Consider the following 15,749-nt stretch of genomic DNA (forward strand, 5'->3'; position numbering starts at 1 on the left):
ACCAAAACAGAGTGCTCACCAGAATCAGCTGCCATTAGTAGATTATTGGTTACCCTGATAAGAGCAGTTTCAGTGCTATGCATAGGACGAAAACCTGACTGAAATTTCTCCAGGATGCTATTGCCCTTTAAAACTTCAGAAAGTTGCATCAAGACCACTTTTTCCAGAATTTTGGAGATAAAGGCCAATTTAGAGATTGGACGAAAGTTTTTTAGAATGGAAGGATCTGAGTCTGAGTTAGGCTACGTTATCGGTGCACTTGCAGTCACCTAACGTCCGTCCAGCTAGCACGAAGCCTCAATCTCCCCACTGGTCAGTCAATCGACTATACCCAGCAGCTGGACAGTCAACCGACTAGGAACCCAGCATAGGATGTAAAGGGAGAGAGACACTAGCAAGCGAGTGCAGCTTCCACCACACAAGCAGCAAATCCAAAAGCAGTGAAGTAGCAGCTAGCCTAACGTCAACTCTTCAGGGCAATAGACAAACTATTCACAGTCCAGATAGTGGCAGCAAGGGAGTTGGCCTCGAAGTGACCCCCCAGCAGTGCAGACGACCAGTCACCTCGCTGATGGCAATCGGCAGAAAAAACAGCTGATCACCAGGCGAAACACAGTGCAGGTACGTTCAGAGACGGGGAAAAACAAAATATATAATGAAATAAAAAGGCTATCTGTAACTGTACAGCTAAACTAAACGAATGTACAAAAATTAAGAAAAATAATCGTGAATAAAATTGTAAATATTAAAAAATCTGAATAAAAACAAGTCAGACGGAGCGGCTTGAGCAGCCAGCGTCCCCGTTGCTAGGCGACTTTTTATGAGGCGCTCTGAGCCTTTCCCAGACTAACACAGGCGTGGCATGTCTTATGAGGCGCTCTGAGCCTTTGATGTGTTTCTGTAGAGGATCTCTGAGGCTCGGGGATCGGCTAAAGAAACATGCTAGGCTGCGTAGCCTTTGACCTACTTAAACCCACTGACCTAATTCTGCTTTAAATTTCACATTTCAGTACTAATCTATGCTCAATGTATTATATCTTATATATATTTCAATATTAATCTATTTTCAATTCATTATATCTCATATATAATATGTTACATTTCATTTGGTTATGGCCATTGGGCTATTAGTAAATATAATGGTGTATGTATTATTATATCTCATATATAATATGTTACATTTCATTTGGTTATGGCCATTGGGCTATTAGTAAATCATATAATTTGATTTGTGTAGTATGTTGTATACTGTAGAATAATATTTATTATAGGTTAGTTATATGTTGGTTATATGTTGGTTATATGTTGTCATTCTCATTCACATGCTAAAGCTCTGTGTCCATCTCAAGTATTCATTGAAACCTGATGTGTGTGTTGAGGGTGTATGACTGTAAGGCTACGATGTGTGTGTTGAGGGTGTATGACTGTAAGGCTACTATGTGTGTGTTGAGGGTGTATGACTGTAAGGCTACGATGTGTGTGTTGAGGGTGTATGACTGTAAGGCTACGATGTGTGTGTTGAGGGTGTATGACTGTAAGGCTACGATGTGTGTGTTGAGGGTGTATGACTGTAAGGCTACGATGTGTGTGTTGAGGGTGTATGACTGTAAGGCTACTATGTGTGAAATAAACTATTTTTTATCTCCTCTCCTCCTCCTCCTCCTCTCCTTCTCTACTAATCGCTCTTACCCTCTCCCTTCTTTTCTCCTCTTCATCCCACCCCCACCTCCTCCTCCCACCCCCACCTCCTCTATAGCTGGTGATCCGGGTGCACCTGTCGGACGAGAGCTCCAAGACCATGATGGTGGACGAGCGGCAGACGGCGCGGCAGGTGCTGGACAGCCTGCTGGACAAGTCCCACTGCGGATACAGCCCCGACTGGGCCCTGGTGGAGACCATCAACGAACTACAGATGGGTAAGTGCAGGACACAGCAGAGGAGTGGACACACACACTTCTGTCTGCCCACTCACACACACACACACACACACACACACACACACACACACACTTCTGTCTGCCCACACACACACACACACACACACACACACACTTCTGTCTGCCCACTCACTGGGGTCCTATCAAACAGTGCCGAGCCATTCATAGATAGATAGATACACACGCACACACACACACACACACACACACACACACACACACACACACACACACAGACCCACACACAAATGAGGTAGTGGAAGTTCTGATTCTGCTTCTGCTTTAAACTACCAGAAGAGGCAGAACTGGTATGGAACCTTCCGGAATGTTCTGAGCACAGAAATAGAACCCAGAATGTAGTTCCATCCTTCATCTGTGGCCTCCTCTCCTGGGCCTCCTCTCTCTCTATCCCCTCAAGCGTGCCAGGGCTTAGGCTGCTCCTTTTAAACGAGCTATTAGCCTGCGTCTCCACAGCCATCTCCCCCACAGGCTGGAGGACCACAGGATCCCACCATAAGAACATAAGCACATGAGCCAGTACTCATCTTGTGTGTGTGTGTGTGTGTGGGTGTGTGTGTGGGTGTGTGGGTGTGTGTGGTGCTAACAGTTAGCTTGCTAACTGACTGGCTGGTTTGTGGCTCACCTCACTGCCCTGGTTAGTCTGGCTGTTATTCTGATCAGACGGCAGCAGAACAGACTGTGAGGGCAAAAAAAAGAAGAAAAATTCCAAAAACAGTCGGTAAAACGCCCTCCAGATTCATGTGAAATTTGGCAAACATTATGCCAAGATGTCGCTGATGTTAAATTGTGAATGGATTTTTGAATGTTGTAATATATTTGATATGATTTTAATATCTCACCACATAAACAGGAAATGTGTCATAAATCACAGTGCATTGAATGAATGGTCTGAAACTTCTCAGGTTAATAGATATCATGATTATGATGATATCCAGACACCCAATGGGCCTGCCTGGCATAGCGCCACCACCTGGCCAAGCAGGAAATGTGCCAGAAATGGACAATGCCTTAAGTGATTGATCTGAAACTTTATAAAATATTGGATATCATTATTGTGATGATATTCACATGCGTAATTCACAGGCCTAGCATAGCGCCACCATCTGGCCAAGCAGGAAATGTGCCAGAAATGCTCTATGCTTTGAATAAATGGTCTGAAACTTTTCAGGTTAATAGATATTATGATTATGATGATATCCAGACACCCAATGGGCCTGCCTGGCATAGCGCCACCACCTGGTCAAGCAGGAAATATGCCAGAAAATGGACAATGCCTTAAGTGATTGATCTGAAAGTTTACAAAAAATGTGGATATCATTATTGTGATGATATTCACATGTGTAATTTCCATGCCTATCATAGCGCCACCATCTGGCCAACCAAAAAGTGTATCAGAAATGTTCTTTGCTTAAAATGAATGGTCTGAAATTTCTCAGGTTAATATATATTATGATTATAATGACACCCAATGGGCCTGCCTTGCATTGCGCCCCCACCTGGCTAAGCAAGTACATGTGGCAGAAAATCAAATACAAAAACAAATAGCACACGCATCAAATATGTACATTTCACAAACGCACCACGTCGGTGCTTTGTTGGATTCCGACATGTCACGGGTTGCGGCCCGCAGGTGCTCGGGCCCACCATTGCCGCTTGCGGCTATATTTAGGGCCCGAGCACCGAAGGGCGCAAGGCCCTATTGTTTTTGTAAGAATTATTATTAGGGCCCGAGCACCGAAGGGCGCAAGGCCCTATTGTTTTTGTAAGGATTATTATTTTTATTATTATTGTTATTCTACTTTTTTGCTGTCCTGTTTTTGAGGTGGTTAACATGGTCGAAAACTCTTGAAATTTGGCACACACGTCAGGTGTCACACATCGCAGTTAGGTACAAGAGCTTGACCCAGGGCGTGGCCCAGGGACTCGCTAGCGCCCCCTTAGGTGACTGATCCCGTGGTTGGCAAATATTTTGAGGTGGTTAACATAATCGAAAAGTCTTGAAATTTGGCACACACATCTAGTGATACAGTGAATAGACAGGGATAAAAGCCTGGCACTGGGCGTTGCCCAGCAACTCCATAGCGCCCCCTTATGTCACTGTGACTTGTGGTTGGCATATAGTTTTAGATACACACACCAAATTTGGTGGGTGTATGTAACTCCCAAAAACATACAACTTTTGTATTAACATGCCATTAGCCACGCCCACAGGAAGTGAGGTAATTGAGATTTTGTGCATTGTGGACATGATCAATTTTAACGTACTCCTCCTAGACGATTGATCCGATTCATGTCAAAGTTGGTATACATGACGCCGAGATGTTCCTGATTATAAATTGTGAAGCCTTTTTTTGATATGTTGTAATTTGACGAAATGGCGAAATTATTAATTTTAATACCCTTCCACATAAGCAATAAATGTGTCATAATTCACCATGCATGGCTTGAAATGTTTTAAATTTCACAGGTCATTGAAGACCATGTTAATGATAATATTTACATGCCCATAATTCATGTTTGGCATAGCGCCACCAACTGGCAACAGAAAGAATGACAATTACACTGATGTCACATGATCAATTTTAACATACTGCTCCTAGACGGTTTGTCAGATTCATGTGAAATTTGGCAAACATTATGCCAAGATGTCGCTGATGTTAAATTGTGAAGGTATTTTTGATATGTTATATATTTGATATGATTTTAATATCTCACCACATGAAGAGGAAATGTGTCATAAATCACAGTTCATTGAATGAATGGTCTGAAACTTCTCAGGTTAATAGATATAATGATTATGATGATATTCAGACACCCAATGGGCCTGCCTGGCATAGCGCCACCACCTGGCCAAGCAGGAAATGTGCCAGAAATGGAAAATGCCTTAAGTGATTGATCTGAAACTTTATAAAATATTGGATATCATTATTGTGATGATATTCACATGCGTAATTCACAGGCCTAGCATAGCGCCACCATCTGGCCAAGCAGGAAATGTGCCAGAAATACTCTATGCTTTGAATAAATGGTCTGAAACTTCTCAGGTTAATAGATATTATGATTATGATGATATCCAGACACCCAATGGGCCTGCCTGGCATAGCGCCACCACCTGGCCAAGCAGGAAATGTGCCAGAAATGGAAAATGCCTTAAGTGATTGATCTGAAACTTTATAAAATATTGGATATCATTATTGTGATGATATTGACATGCGTAATTCACAGGCCTAGCATAGCGCCACCATCTGGCCAAGCAGGAAATGTGCCAGAAATGCTCTATGCTTTGAATAAATGGTCTGAAACTTCTCAGGTTAATAGATATTATGATTATGATGATATCCAGACACCCAATGGGCCTGCCTGGCATAGCGCCACCACCTGGTCAAGCAGGAAATGTGCCAAAAATGGACAACACCTTAAGTGATTGATCTGAAAGTTTACAAACATTTTGGATATCATTATTGTGATGATATTCACATGTGTAATTTCAATGCCTAACATAGCGCCACCATCTGGCAAACCAAAAAGTGTATCAGAAATGTTCTTTGCTTAAAATGAATGGTCTGAAATTTCTCAGGTTAATATATATTATGATTATGAATGATGACACCCAATGGGCCTGCCTTGCATTAAGCCCCGACCTGGCCAAGCGAGTAAATGTGGCAGAAAATAAAATACAAAAACAAATAGCACACGCATCAAATATGTACATTTCAAAAACTCACCACATCGGTGCTTTGTTGGATTCTGACATGTCACGGGTTGTGGCCCGCAGGTGCTCGGGCCCGCCATTGCCGCTTGCGGCTATATTTATTATTATTATTATTATTAGGGCCCGAGCACCGAAAGGGCGCAAGGCCCTATTGTTTTTGTAAGGATTATTATTATTATTGTTATTTCACTTTTTTGCTTTCCTGTTTTTGAGGTGGTTAACATGGTCGAAAACTCTTGAAATTTCGCACACACGTCAGGGGTCACGCATCGCAATTAGGTACAAGAGCTTGACCCCGGACGTGGCCCAGGGACTCGCTAGCGCCCCCTTAGGTGACTGATCCCGTGGTTGGCAAATATTTTGAGGTGGTTAACATAATCGAAAAGTCTTGAAATTTGGCACACACATCAGGTGTCACACAAAGCAGCTAGGTAAAAAAGCTTGGCCCCGGGTATGGCCCAGGGACTCGCTAGCGCCCCCTTACGCCCCCTTAGGTGACTGATCCCGTGGTAGGCATATACTTTCAGCTACACACACCAAATTTGGTAGGTGTCTGTATCTCCCCAAGATGAACAACTTTCCTATGCACAATGCATTAGCCACGCCCAACAGGAAGTGAGGTATTTGGGATTTTGTGCAGATTAATATGTGATAAAATATGTGCTGAATCGTGATCCCAAAAGAGGTGCTTCCCATGGGTGAAAACGCATGAAATTTGGCACACACATCAAGTGGTACAGTGAATAGACAGGGATAAAAGCTTGGCACTGGGCGTTGCCCAGGAACTCCATAGCGCCCCCTTACGTCACTGTGACTTGTGGTTGGCATATAGTTTTAGATACACACACCAAATTTGGTGGGTGTATGTAACTCCCAAAAACAAACAACTTTTGTATTAACATGCCATTAGCCACGCCCACAGGAAGTGAGGTAATTGAGATTTTGTGCGTTGTGGACATGATCGATCAATTTTAACGTACTCCTCCTAGACGGTTGATCCGATTCATGTCAAAGTTGGTATCCATGACGCCGAGATGTTCCTGATTATAAATTGTGAAGTTTTTTTTTGATATGTTGTAATTTGACGAAATGGCAAAATTATTAATTTTAATACCCTTCCACATAAGCAATAATTGTGTCATAATTCACCATGCATGGCTTGAAATGTTTTAAATTTCACAGGTCATTGAAGACCATGTTAATGATAATATTCACATGCCCATAATGCATGTTTGGCATAGCGCCACCAACTGGCAACAGAAAGAATGACAATTATACTGATGTCACATGATCAATTTGAACATACTCCTCCTAGACGGTTTGTCAGATTCATTTGAAATTTGGCAAACATTATGCCAAGATGTCGTTGATGTTAAATTGTGAATGGATTTTTGAATGTTGTAATATATTTGATATGCTTTTAATATCTCACCACATAAACAGGAAATGTGTCATAAATCACAGTGCATTGAATGAATGGTCTGAAACTTCTCAGGTTAATAGATATCATGATTATGATGATATCCAGACATCCAATGGGCCTGCCTGGCATAGCGCCACCACCTGGCCAAGCAGGAAATGTGCCAGAAATGGACAATGCCTTAAGTGATTGATCTGAAACTTTATAAAATATTGGATATCATTATTGTGATGATATTCACATGCGTAATTCACCGGCCTAGCATAGCGCCACCTTCTGGCCAAGAAGGAAATGTGCCAGAAATGCTCTATGCTTTGAATAAATGGTCTGAAACTTCTCAAGTTAATAGATATCATGATTATGATGATATCCAGACACCCAATGGGCCTGCCTGGCATAGCGCCACCACCTGGTCAAGCAGGAAATGTGCCAGAAAATGGACAATGCCTTAAGTGATTGATCTGAAAGTTTACAAAAAAATTGGATATCATTATTGTGATGATATTCACATGTGTAATTTGCATGCCTAACATAGCGCCACCATCTGGCCAACCAAAAAGTGTATCAGAAATGTTCTTTGCTTAAAATGAATGGTCTGAAATTTCTCAGGTTAATATATATTATGACTATGATGACACCCAATGTGCCTGCCTTGCATTACGCCCCCACCTGGCCAAGCGAGTAAATGTGGCAGAAAATAAAACACAAAAACAAATAGCACACACATCAAATATGTACATTTCACAAACGCACCACGTCGCTGCTTTGTTGGATTCCGAACATTTCACGGGTTGCGGCCCACAGGTGCTCCGGCCCGCCATTGCCGCTTGCGGCTATATTTATTATTAGGGCCCGAGCACCGAAGGGCGCAAGGCCCTATTGTTTTTGTAAGGATTATTATTATTATTATTATTATTAGGGCCCGAGCACCCGAAGGGCGCAAGGCCCTATTGTTTTTGTAAGGATTATTATTTATTATTATTATTATTATTGTTATTTCACTTTTTTGCTTTCCTGTTTTTGACGTGGTTAACATGGTCGAAACCTCTTGAAATTTGGCACACACGTCAGGTGTCATGCATCGCAGTTAGGTACAAGAGCTTGACCCCGGGCGTGGCCCAGGGACTCGCTAGCGCCTCCTTAGGTGACTGATCTCGTGGTTGGCAAATATTTTGAGGTGGTTAACATAGTCGAAAACGCATGAAATTTAGCACACACATCAAGTGGTACAGTGAATAGACAGGGATAAAAGCTTGGCACCGGGCGTTGCCCAGGAACTCCATAGCGCCCCCTTACGTCACAGTGACTTGTGGTTGGCATATATTTTTAGATACACACACCAAATTTGGTGGGTGTATGTAACTCCCAAAAACAAACAACTTTTGTATTAACATGCCATTAGCCACGCCCACAGGAAGTGAGGTAATTGAGATTTTGTGCGTTGTGGACATGATCAATTTTAACGTACTCCTCCTAGACGGTTGCTCCGATTCATGTCAAAGTTGGTATACATGATGCCGAGATGTTCCTGATTATAAATTGTGAAGTTGTTTTTTGATATGTTGTAATTTGACGAAATGGCGAAATTATTAATTTTAATACCCTTCCACATAAACAATAAATGTGTCATAATTCACCATGCATGGCTTGAAATGTTTTAAATTTCACAGGTCATTAAAGACCATGTTAATGATAATATTCACATGCCCATAATGCATGTTTGGCATAGCGCCACCAACTGGCAACAGAAAGAATGACAATTATACTGATGTCACATGATCAATTTGAACATACTCCTCCAAGACGGTTTGTCAGATTCATTTGAAATTTGGCAAACATTATGCCAAGATGTCGCTGATGTTAAATTGTGAATGGATTTTTGAATGTTGTAATATATTTGATATGATTTTAATATCTCACCACATAAAAAGGAAATGTGTCATAAATCACAGTGCATTGAATGAATGGTCTGAAACTTCTCAGGTAAATAGATATCATGATTATGATGATATCCAGACACCCAATGGGCCTGCCTGGCATAGCGCCACCACCTGGCCAAGCAGGAAATTTGCCAGAAATGGACAATGCCTTAAGTGATTGATCTGAAACGTTATAAAATATTGGATATCATTATTGTGATGATATTCACATGCGTAATTCACAGGCCTAGCATAGCGCCACCTTCTGGCCGAGCAGGAAATGTGCCAGAAATGCTCTATGCTTTGAATAAATGGTCTGAAACTTCTAATGTTAATAGATATTATAATTATGATGATATCCAGACACCCAATGGGCCGGCCTGGCATAGCGCCACCACCTGGTCAAGCAGGAAATGTGCCAGAAAATGGACAATGCCTTAAGTGATTGATCTGAAAGTTTACAAAAAAATTGGATATCATTATTGTGATGATCTTCACATGTGTAATTTGCATGCCTAACATAGCGCCACCATCTGGCCAACCAAAAAGTGTATCAGAAATGTTCTTTGCTTAAAATGAATGGTCTGAAATTTCTCAGGTTAATATATACTATGATTATGATGACACCCAATGGGCCTGCCTTGCATTGCGCCCCCACCTGGCCAAGCAAGTACATGTGGCAGAAAATAAAATACAAAAACAAGTAGCACACACATCAAATATGTACATTTCACAAATGCACCACGTCAGTTCTTTGTTGGATTCCGACATGTCATGGGTTGCGGCCCGCAGGTGCTCGGGCCCGCCATTGCCGCTTGCGGCTATATTTAGGGCCCGAGCACCGAAGGGCGCAAGGCCCTATTGTTTTTGTAAGGATTATTATTATTATTATTATTCATTATTCTACTTTTTTGCTTTCCTGTTTTTGAAGTGGTTAACATTGTCGAAAACTCTTGAAATGTGGCACACACGTCAAGTGTCTCGCATCGCAGTTATGTACAAGAGTTTGACTCCGGGCGTGGCCCAGGGTCTCGCTAGCGCCCCCTTAGGTGACTGATCTCGTGGTTGGCATATATTTTGAGGTGGTTAACATAAACGAAAAGTCTTGAAATTTGACACACACATAAGGTGTCACACAAAGCAGCTAGGTACAAAAGCTAGGCCCCGGGCATGGCCCAGGGACTCGCTAGCGCCCCCTTACGCCTCCTTAGGTGACTGATCCCGTGGTTGGCATATAATTTCAGCTACACACACCAAATTTGGTAGGTGTCTGTATCTCTCCAAGATGAACAAATTCCTATGTACAATGCATTAGCCACGCCCAACAGGAAGTGAGATATTTGGGATTTTGTGCAGACTAATGTGATGAAATATGTGCTGAATTGTGATCCCAAAAGAGGTGCTTCCCATGGGTGAAAACGCATGAAATTTGGCACACACATCAAGTGATACAGTGAATAGACATGGATAAAAGCTTGGCACCGGGCGTTGGCCAGGAACTCCATAGCGCCCCCTTATGTCACTGTGACTTGTGGTTGGCATATAGTTTTAGATACACTCACCAAATTTGGTGTGTGTATCTAAAACTATATGCCAACCACAAGTCACAGTGACATAAGGGGGCGCTATGGAGTTCCTGGCCAATGTAACTCCCAAAACCAAACAACTTTTGTATTAACATGTCATTAGCCACGCCCACAGGAAGTGAGGTAATTGAGATTTTGTGCGTTGTGGACATGATCAATTTTAACATACTCCTCCTAGACGGTTGATCCGATTCATGTCAAAGTTGGTATACATGACGCCGAGATGTTCCTGATTATAAATTGTGAAGCCTTTTTTTGATATGTTGTAATTTGACGAAATGGCGAAATTATTAATTTTAATACCCTTCCACATGAACAATAAATGTGTCATAATTCACAATGCATGGCTTGAAATGTTTTAAATTTCACAGGTCATTAAAGACCATGTTAATGATAATATTCACATGCCCATAATGCATGTTTGGCATAGCGCCACCAACTGGCAACAGAAAGAATGACAATTATACTGATGTCACATGATCGATCAATTTGAACATACTCCTCCTAGACGGTTTGTCAGATTAATTTGAAATTTGGCAAACATTATGCCAAGATGTCGCTGATGTTAAATTGTGAATGAATTTTTGAATGTTGTAATATATTTGATATGATTTTAATATCTCACCACATAAACAGGAAATGTGTCATAAATCACAGTGCATTGAATGAATGGTCTGAAACTTCTCAGGTTAATAGATATCATGATTATGATGATATCCAGACACCCAATGGGCCTGCCTGGCATAGCGCCACCACCTGGCCAAGCAGGAAATGTGCCAGAAATGGACAATGCCTTAAGTGATTGATCTGAAACTTTAGAAAATATTGGATATCATTATTGTGATGATATTCACATGCGTAATTCACAGGCCTAGCATAGCACCACCTTCTGGCCAAGCAGGAAATGTGCCAGAAATGCTCTAGGCTTTGAATAAATGGTCTGAAACTTTTCAGGTTAATAGACATTATGATTATGATGATATCCAGACACCCAATGGGCCTGCCTGGCATAGCGCCACCACCTGGTCAAGCAGTAAATGTGCCAGAATGGACAATGCCTTAAGTGATTGATCTGAAAGTTTACAAACATTTTGGATATCATTATTGTGATGATATTCACATGTGTAATTTTCATGCCTAACATAGCGCCACCATCTGGCCAACCAAAAAGTGTATCAGAAATGTTCTTTGCTTAAAATGAATGGTCTGAAATTTCTCAGGTTAATATATATTATGATTATGATGACACCCAATGGGCCTGCCTTGCATTACGCCCCCACCTGGCCAAGCGAGTAAATGTGGCAGAAAATAAAATACAAAAACAAATAGCACACGCATCAAATATGTACATTTCACAAACGCACCACGTCGGTGCTTTGTTGGATTCCGACATGTCACGGGTTGCGGCCCGCAGGTGCTCGGGCCCGCCATCGCCGCTTGCGGCTATATTTATTATTGGGGGCCAAGCAGCGAAGCTGCGAAGGCACCCATTGTTTTTCTATTTGGGGGCCAAGCAGCGAAGCTGCGAAGGCACCCATTGTGTTTCTATTTGTTCTTATTATTGGGGGCCAAGCAGCGAAGCTGCGAAGGCACCCATTGTGTTTGTAGGATTTCTTATTATTATTCAACATCTTTCCTCTGCCATTGAAGTCTATGGCAGCCCATAGATCCGTCTGGTAAAAAGTTGTGAAATTTGGCACACTGATTAGGGACTGTCCCATGATTAATATCACCAAGTTTCATGATGGCACCTCAAGCACTCTAGCGCCACCAACAGGCCAAAGTTGGACATGCGTTCACGCACGTAACTTTTGACCCGTCAGTCCGATTTTCAAAAATGAGGTATTGCTGGAATCCTTGGACCATGCCGAGTTCAACGCACCCTATGACGTCATTTTCCGCCATGATGGATTTTCCGCCATTTTGGATTTCATCAAAATCACTTAAAATGTATCAGAGGTCACAAATTTTGTCCGATCGACACCAAACTTCAAAGATATCATCTACACACCATGCCTCATTAATGCATTGCTTTTTGTCTCCGGAACTAAAACCGTTCGCGCGTAACAGCCAATCGAAATTTGTGGCGAAGCCGCCAAACAGGAAGTGAGCTCATATCTCAGCAACCCATTGATCTATCATAACCAAACTAAGTACATGGACTCAGGACCCAATCAGGGGGACGCTCAAGAAATCTGGTGACCTTTGACCTCTAGGGGGCGCTGTAATTAAGAAACATGCCTTTTGGCCTGTAGCTGCAGTTGTGCTTAGAATTAAAATGCACTAGTGGTGTCTGGTAATACTGTTGGAGGTCCAAAGGCTAACCCAAGCCAACTTGTGATGTCATCGTAATTGATTCGGCCGCCATATTGGGTTCAATCAAAAAAACGTACAAATTTTCGCAGGTCACAAATTTCAGCGGATCCTCACCAAAATTGGCAGAGACCATCTTCAGACCATGCCTTATCAGTGCATTGCTTTCTGGAACAATTGACAGAAGCATTCGGCTGTAACAGCCAATCAAAATTTGTGGCGAAGCCGCCAAACAGGAAGTGAGCTCATATCTCAGCAACCCTTGCATGTATCAAAGCCAAACTGGGTGCATGGACTCAGGACCCAATCAGGGGGACACTCAATAAATCTGGTGACCTTTGACCTCTAGGGGGCGCTGTAATTGAGAAACATGCCTTTTGGCCTGTAGCTGCTGATGCGCATTATTTTGCAATGGAGGTCAATGGCAGCCCATAGAACCGTCTGGCAAAAAGTTCTGACATTTGGCACACTGATTTAAGACAGTCCATTGATTCATGTCACCAAGTTTCATGTCGGCACCTCCCGCGCTCTAGCGCCACCAACAGGCCAAAGTTGGACTTGCGTTCACGCACATAACTTCTGACCTGTTGACCCGATTGTCAAAAATTAGGTATCATTGGAATCCTTGGACCAAGCCGAGTTCAACGTACCCTATGTCGTCATTTTCCGCCATGATGGATTTTCCGCCATTTTGGATTTCATCAAAATCACTTAAAACGTATCAGAGGTCACAAATTTTGTCCGATCGACACCAAACTTCAAAGATATCATCTACACACCATGCCTCATTAATGCATTGCTTTTTGTCTCCGGAACTAAAACCGTTCGCGCGTAACAGCCAATCGAAATTTGTGGCGAAGCCGCCAAACAGGAAGTGAGCTCATATCTCAGCAACCCATTGATCTATCATAACCAAACTAAGTAAATGGACTCAGGACCCAATCAGGGGGACGCTCAAGAAATCTGGTGACCTTTGACCTCTAGGGGGCGCTATAATTAAGAAACATGCCTTTTGGCCTGTAGCTGCTGTTGTCCTTAGAATTAAAATGCACTAGTGGTTTCAGGTAATACTGTTGGAGGTCCTTAGGCTGACCCAGCACAACTTGTGATGTCATCGTAATTGATTCGGCCGTCATGTTGGATTTAATCAAAAACATCAAAAAGTTTTCGCGGGTCGCAAATTTCATCTGATCTTCACCAAAATTGGCACAGACCATTTTTAGACCATAACCTATCAATATATTGCTCTCTGGAACAATTGACAAAAGCATTCGCCCGTAACAGCCAATCGAAATTGGTGGCGAAGCCGCCAAACAGGAAGTGAGCTCATATCTCAGCAACCCTGCCATATATTATAACCAAACTTACTACATATATTCATGACCCCATTAGGAGGACGCTCAAAAAATTTGGTGACCTTTGACCTGTAGGGGGTGCTGCAATTAGCAATATTGCATTTTGATGGGTAGTTGCTGATGTGTTATATCAATCTTTTATTTTTTGATGTGAAACTGATGACAGCATGTTCCATCCAGTTAATTCTAATGCGTGCGTGCAAGGGCAGGGCAGGGCAGGGCAGGACGGGGTGAGACGGGCTGGGGTGATTAGGTGGGGGGGGGGGGCTGGCTGGCGGAGGCGGTGGCAATACTCAGCCCTGTTTCAGCCCTACAAAATCAGTTATGTTTTGATGTGACACTAGTTGAAAGTGTTGATCGCGGGTGTCTGCTGAGTTCTATCTTGTCGCCATGGCTACTCCGGCCTATTCTGCTTGGCCCCCTCATTGCTGCTTGCAGCTATATTTGGGGGCCAAGCAGCGAAGCTGCGAGGCAACCATTGTGTTTCTATGATTTCTTATTATTATTATTATTTAACATCTTTCTTCCGCCATTGGAGTCTATGGCAGCCCATAGAACCGTCTGGTGAAAAGTTGTGAAATTTGGCACACTGATTGAGGACAGTCTCATGGTCAATTTCACCAAGTTTCATGTTGGCACCTTGACCGCTCTAGCGCCACCAACAGGCCAAAGTTGGACGTGCGTTCACGCACGTAACTTCTGACCCGTATGACCGATTGTCAAAAATGAGGTATCGTTGGATTCCTTGGGCCAAGACGAGTTCAACGCACCCTATGACGTCATTTTCCGCCATGATGGATTTTCCGCCATTTTGGATTTTATCAAAAACACTAAAACGGCTTCTCTGGTCACAAATTTTGTCCAATCGACACCAAACTTCACACACATCATCTACAGAACACGCTACTTTAGCGCATTACTTTTTGTCTTCGGAAATAAAACCGTTCGCCCGTAACAGCCAATCAAATTTTGTGGCGAAGCCGCCAAACAGGAAGTGAACTCATATCTCAGCAACCCTTTCATGTATCATAACCAAACGTAGTATATAGACTACTGACCCCATCAAGAGGACGCTCAAAAATTTTGGTAACCTTTGACCTCTAGGGGGCGCTGCAATTAAGACACATGCCTTTTGGCCTGTAGCTGCTGTTGTGTTTAGAATTAAAACGCACTAGTGGTGTCTCACAATACTGTGGAAGGTCCTTTGGTCAACAGAGGACAACTTGTGACATCAACATAATTGATTTGGCCGCCATATTGGATTTAATCAAAAACACGAATAAGTATTCGCAAGTCACAAATTTCAGCTGATCCTCACCAAAATTGGCAGAGACCATCTTCAGACCATGCCTTATCAGTGTATTTTTTTCTGGAACAATTGATAGAAGCGTTCGCCTGTAACAGCCAATCGAAATTTGTGGCAAAGCCGCCAAACAGGAAGTGAGCTCATATCTCAGCAACGCTTTCATATATCAAAACCAAACTT

At 42.6% G+C, this 15,749-nt stretch overlaps 1 protein-coding gene across 3 annotated transcripts in view; it reads left to right on the forward strand.

Moving 5' to 3' along the window:
* The window catches only part of raph1a (Ras association (RalGDS/AF-6) and pleckstrin homology domains 1a), a 170,507-nt gene that overhangs the window by 108,744 nt on the left and 46,014 nt on the right, over nucleotides 1-15,749 (forward strand). For all 3 annotated transcript variants that reach the window (XM_076264494.1, XM_076264496.1, XM_076264495.1), the window contains one exon: nucleotides 1,757-1,916. In XM_076264494.1, coding sequence (XP_076120609.1) covers nucleotides 1,757-1,916 — 160 coding nt within the window. The remainder of the gene's footprint in view (nucleotides 1-1,756; nucleotides 1,917-15,749) is intronic.

This window comes from Alosa pseudoharengus, unplaced genomic scaffold (assembly GCF_046254945.1).
Source record: "Alosa pseudoharengus isolate Yale_2024_CS ecotype anadromous, Long Island Sound unplaced genomic scaffold, YU_APseudo_1.1 YU_APseudo_1.1_scf_3, whole genome shotgun sequence".
Taxonomy (NCBI): Eukaryota; Metazoa; Chordata; class Actinopteri; order Clupeiformes; family Clupeidae; genus Alosa; species Alosa pseudoharengus.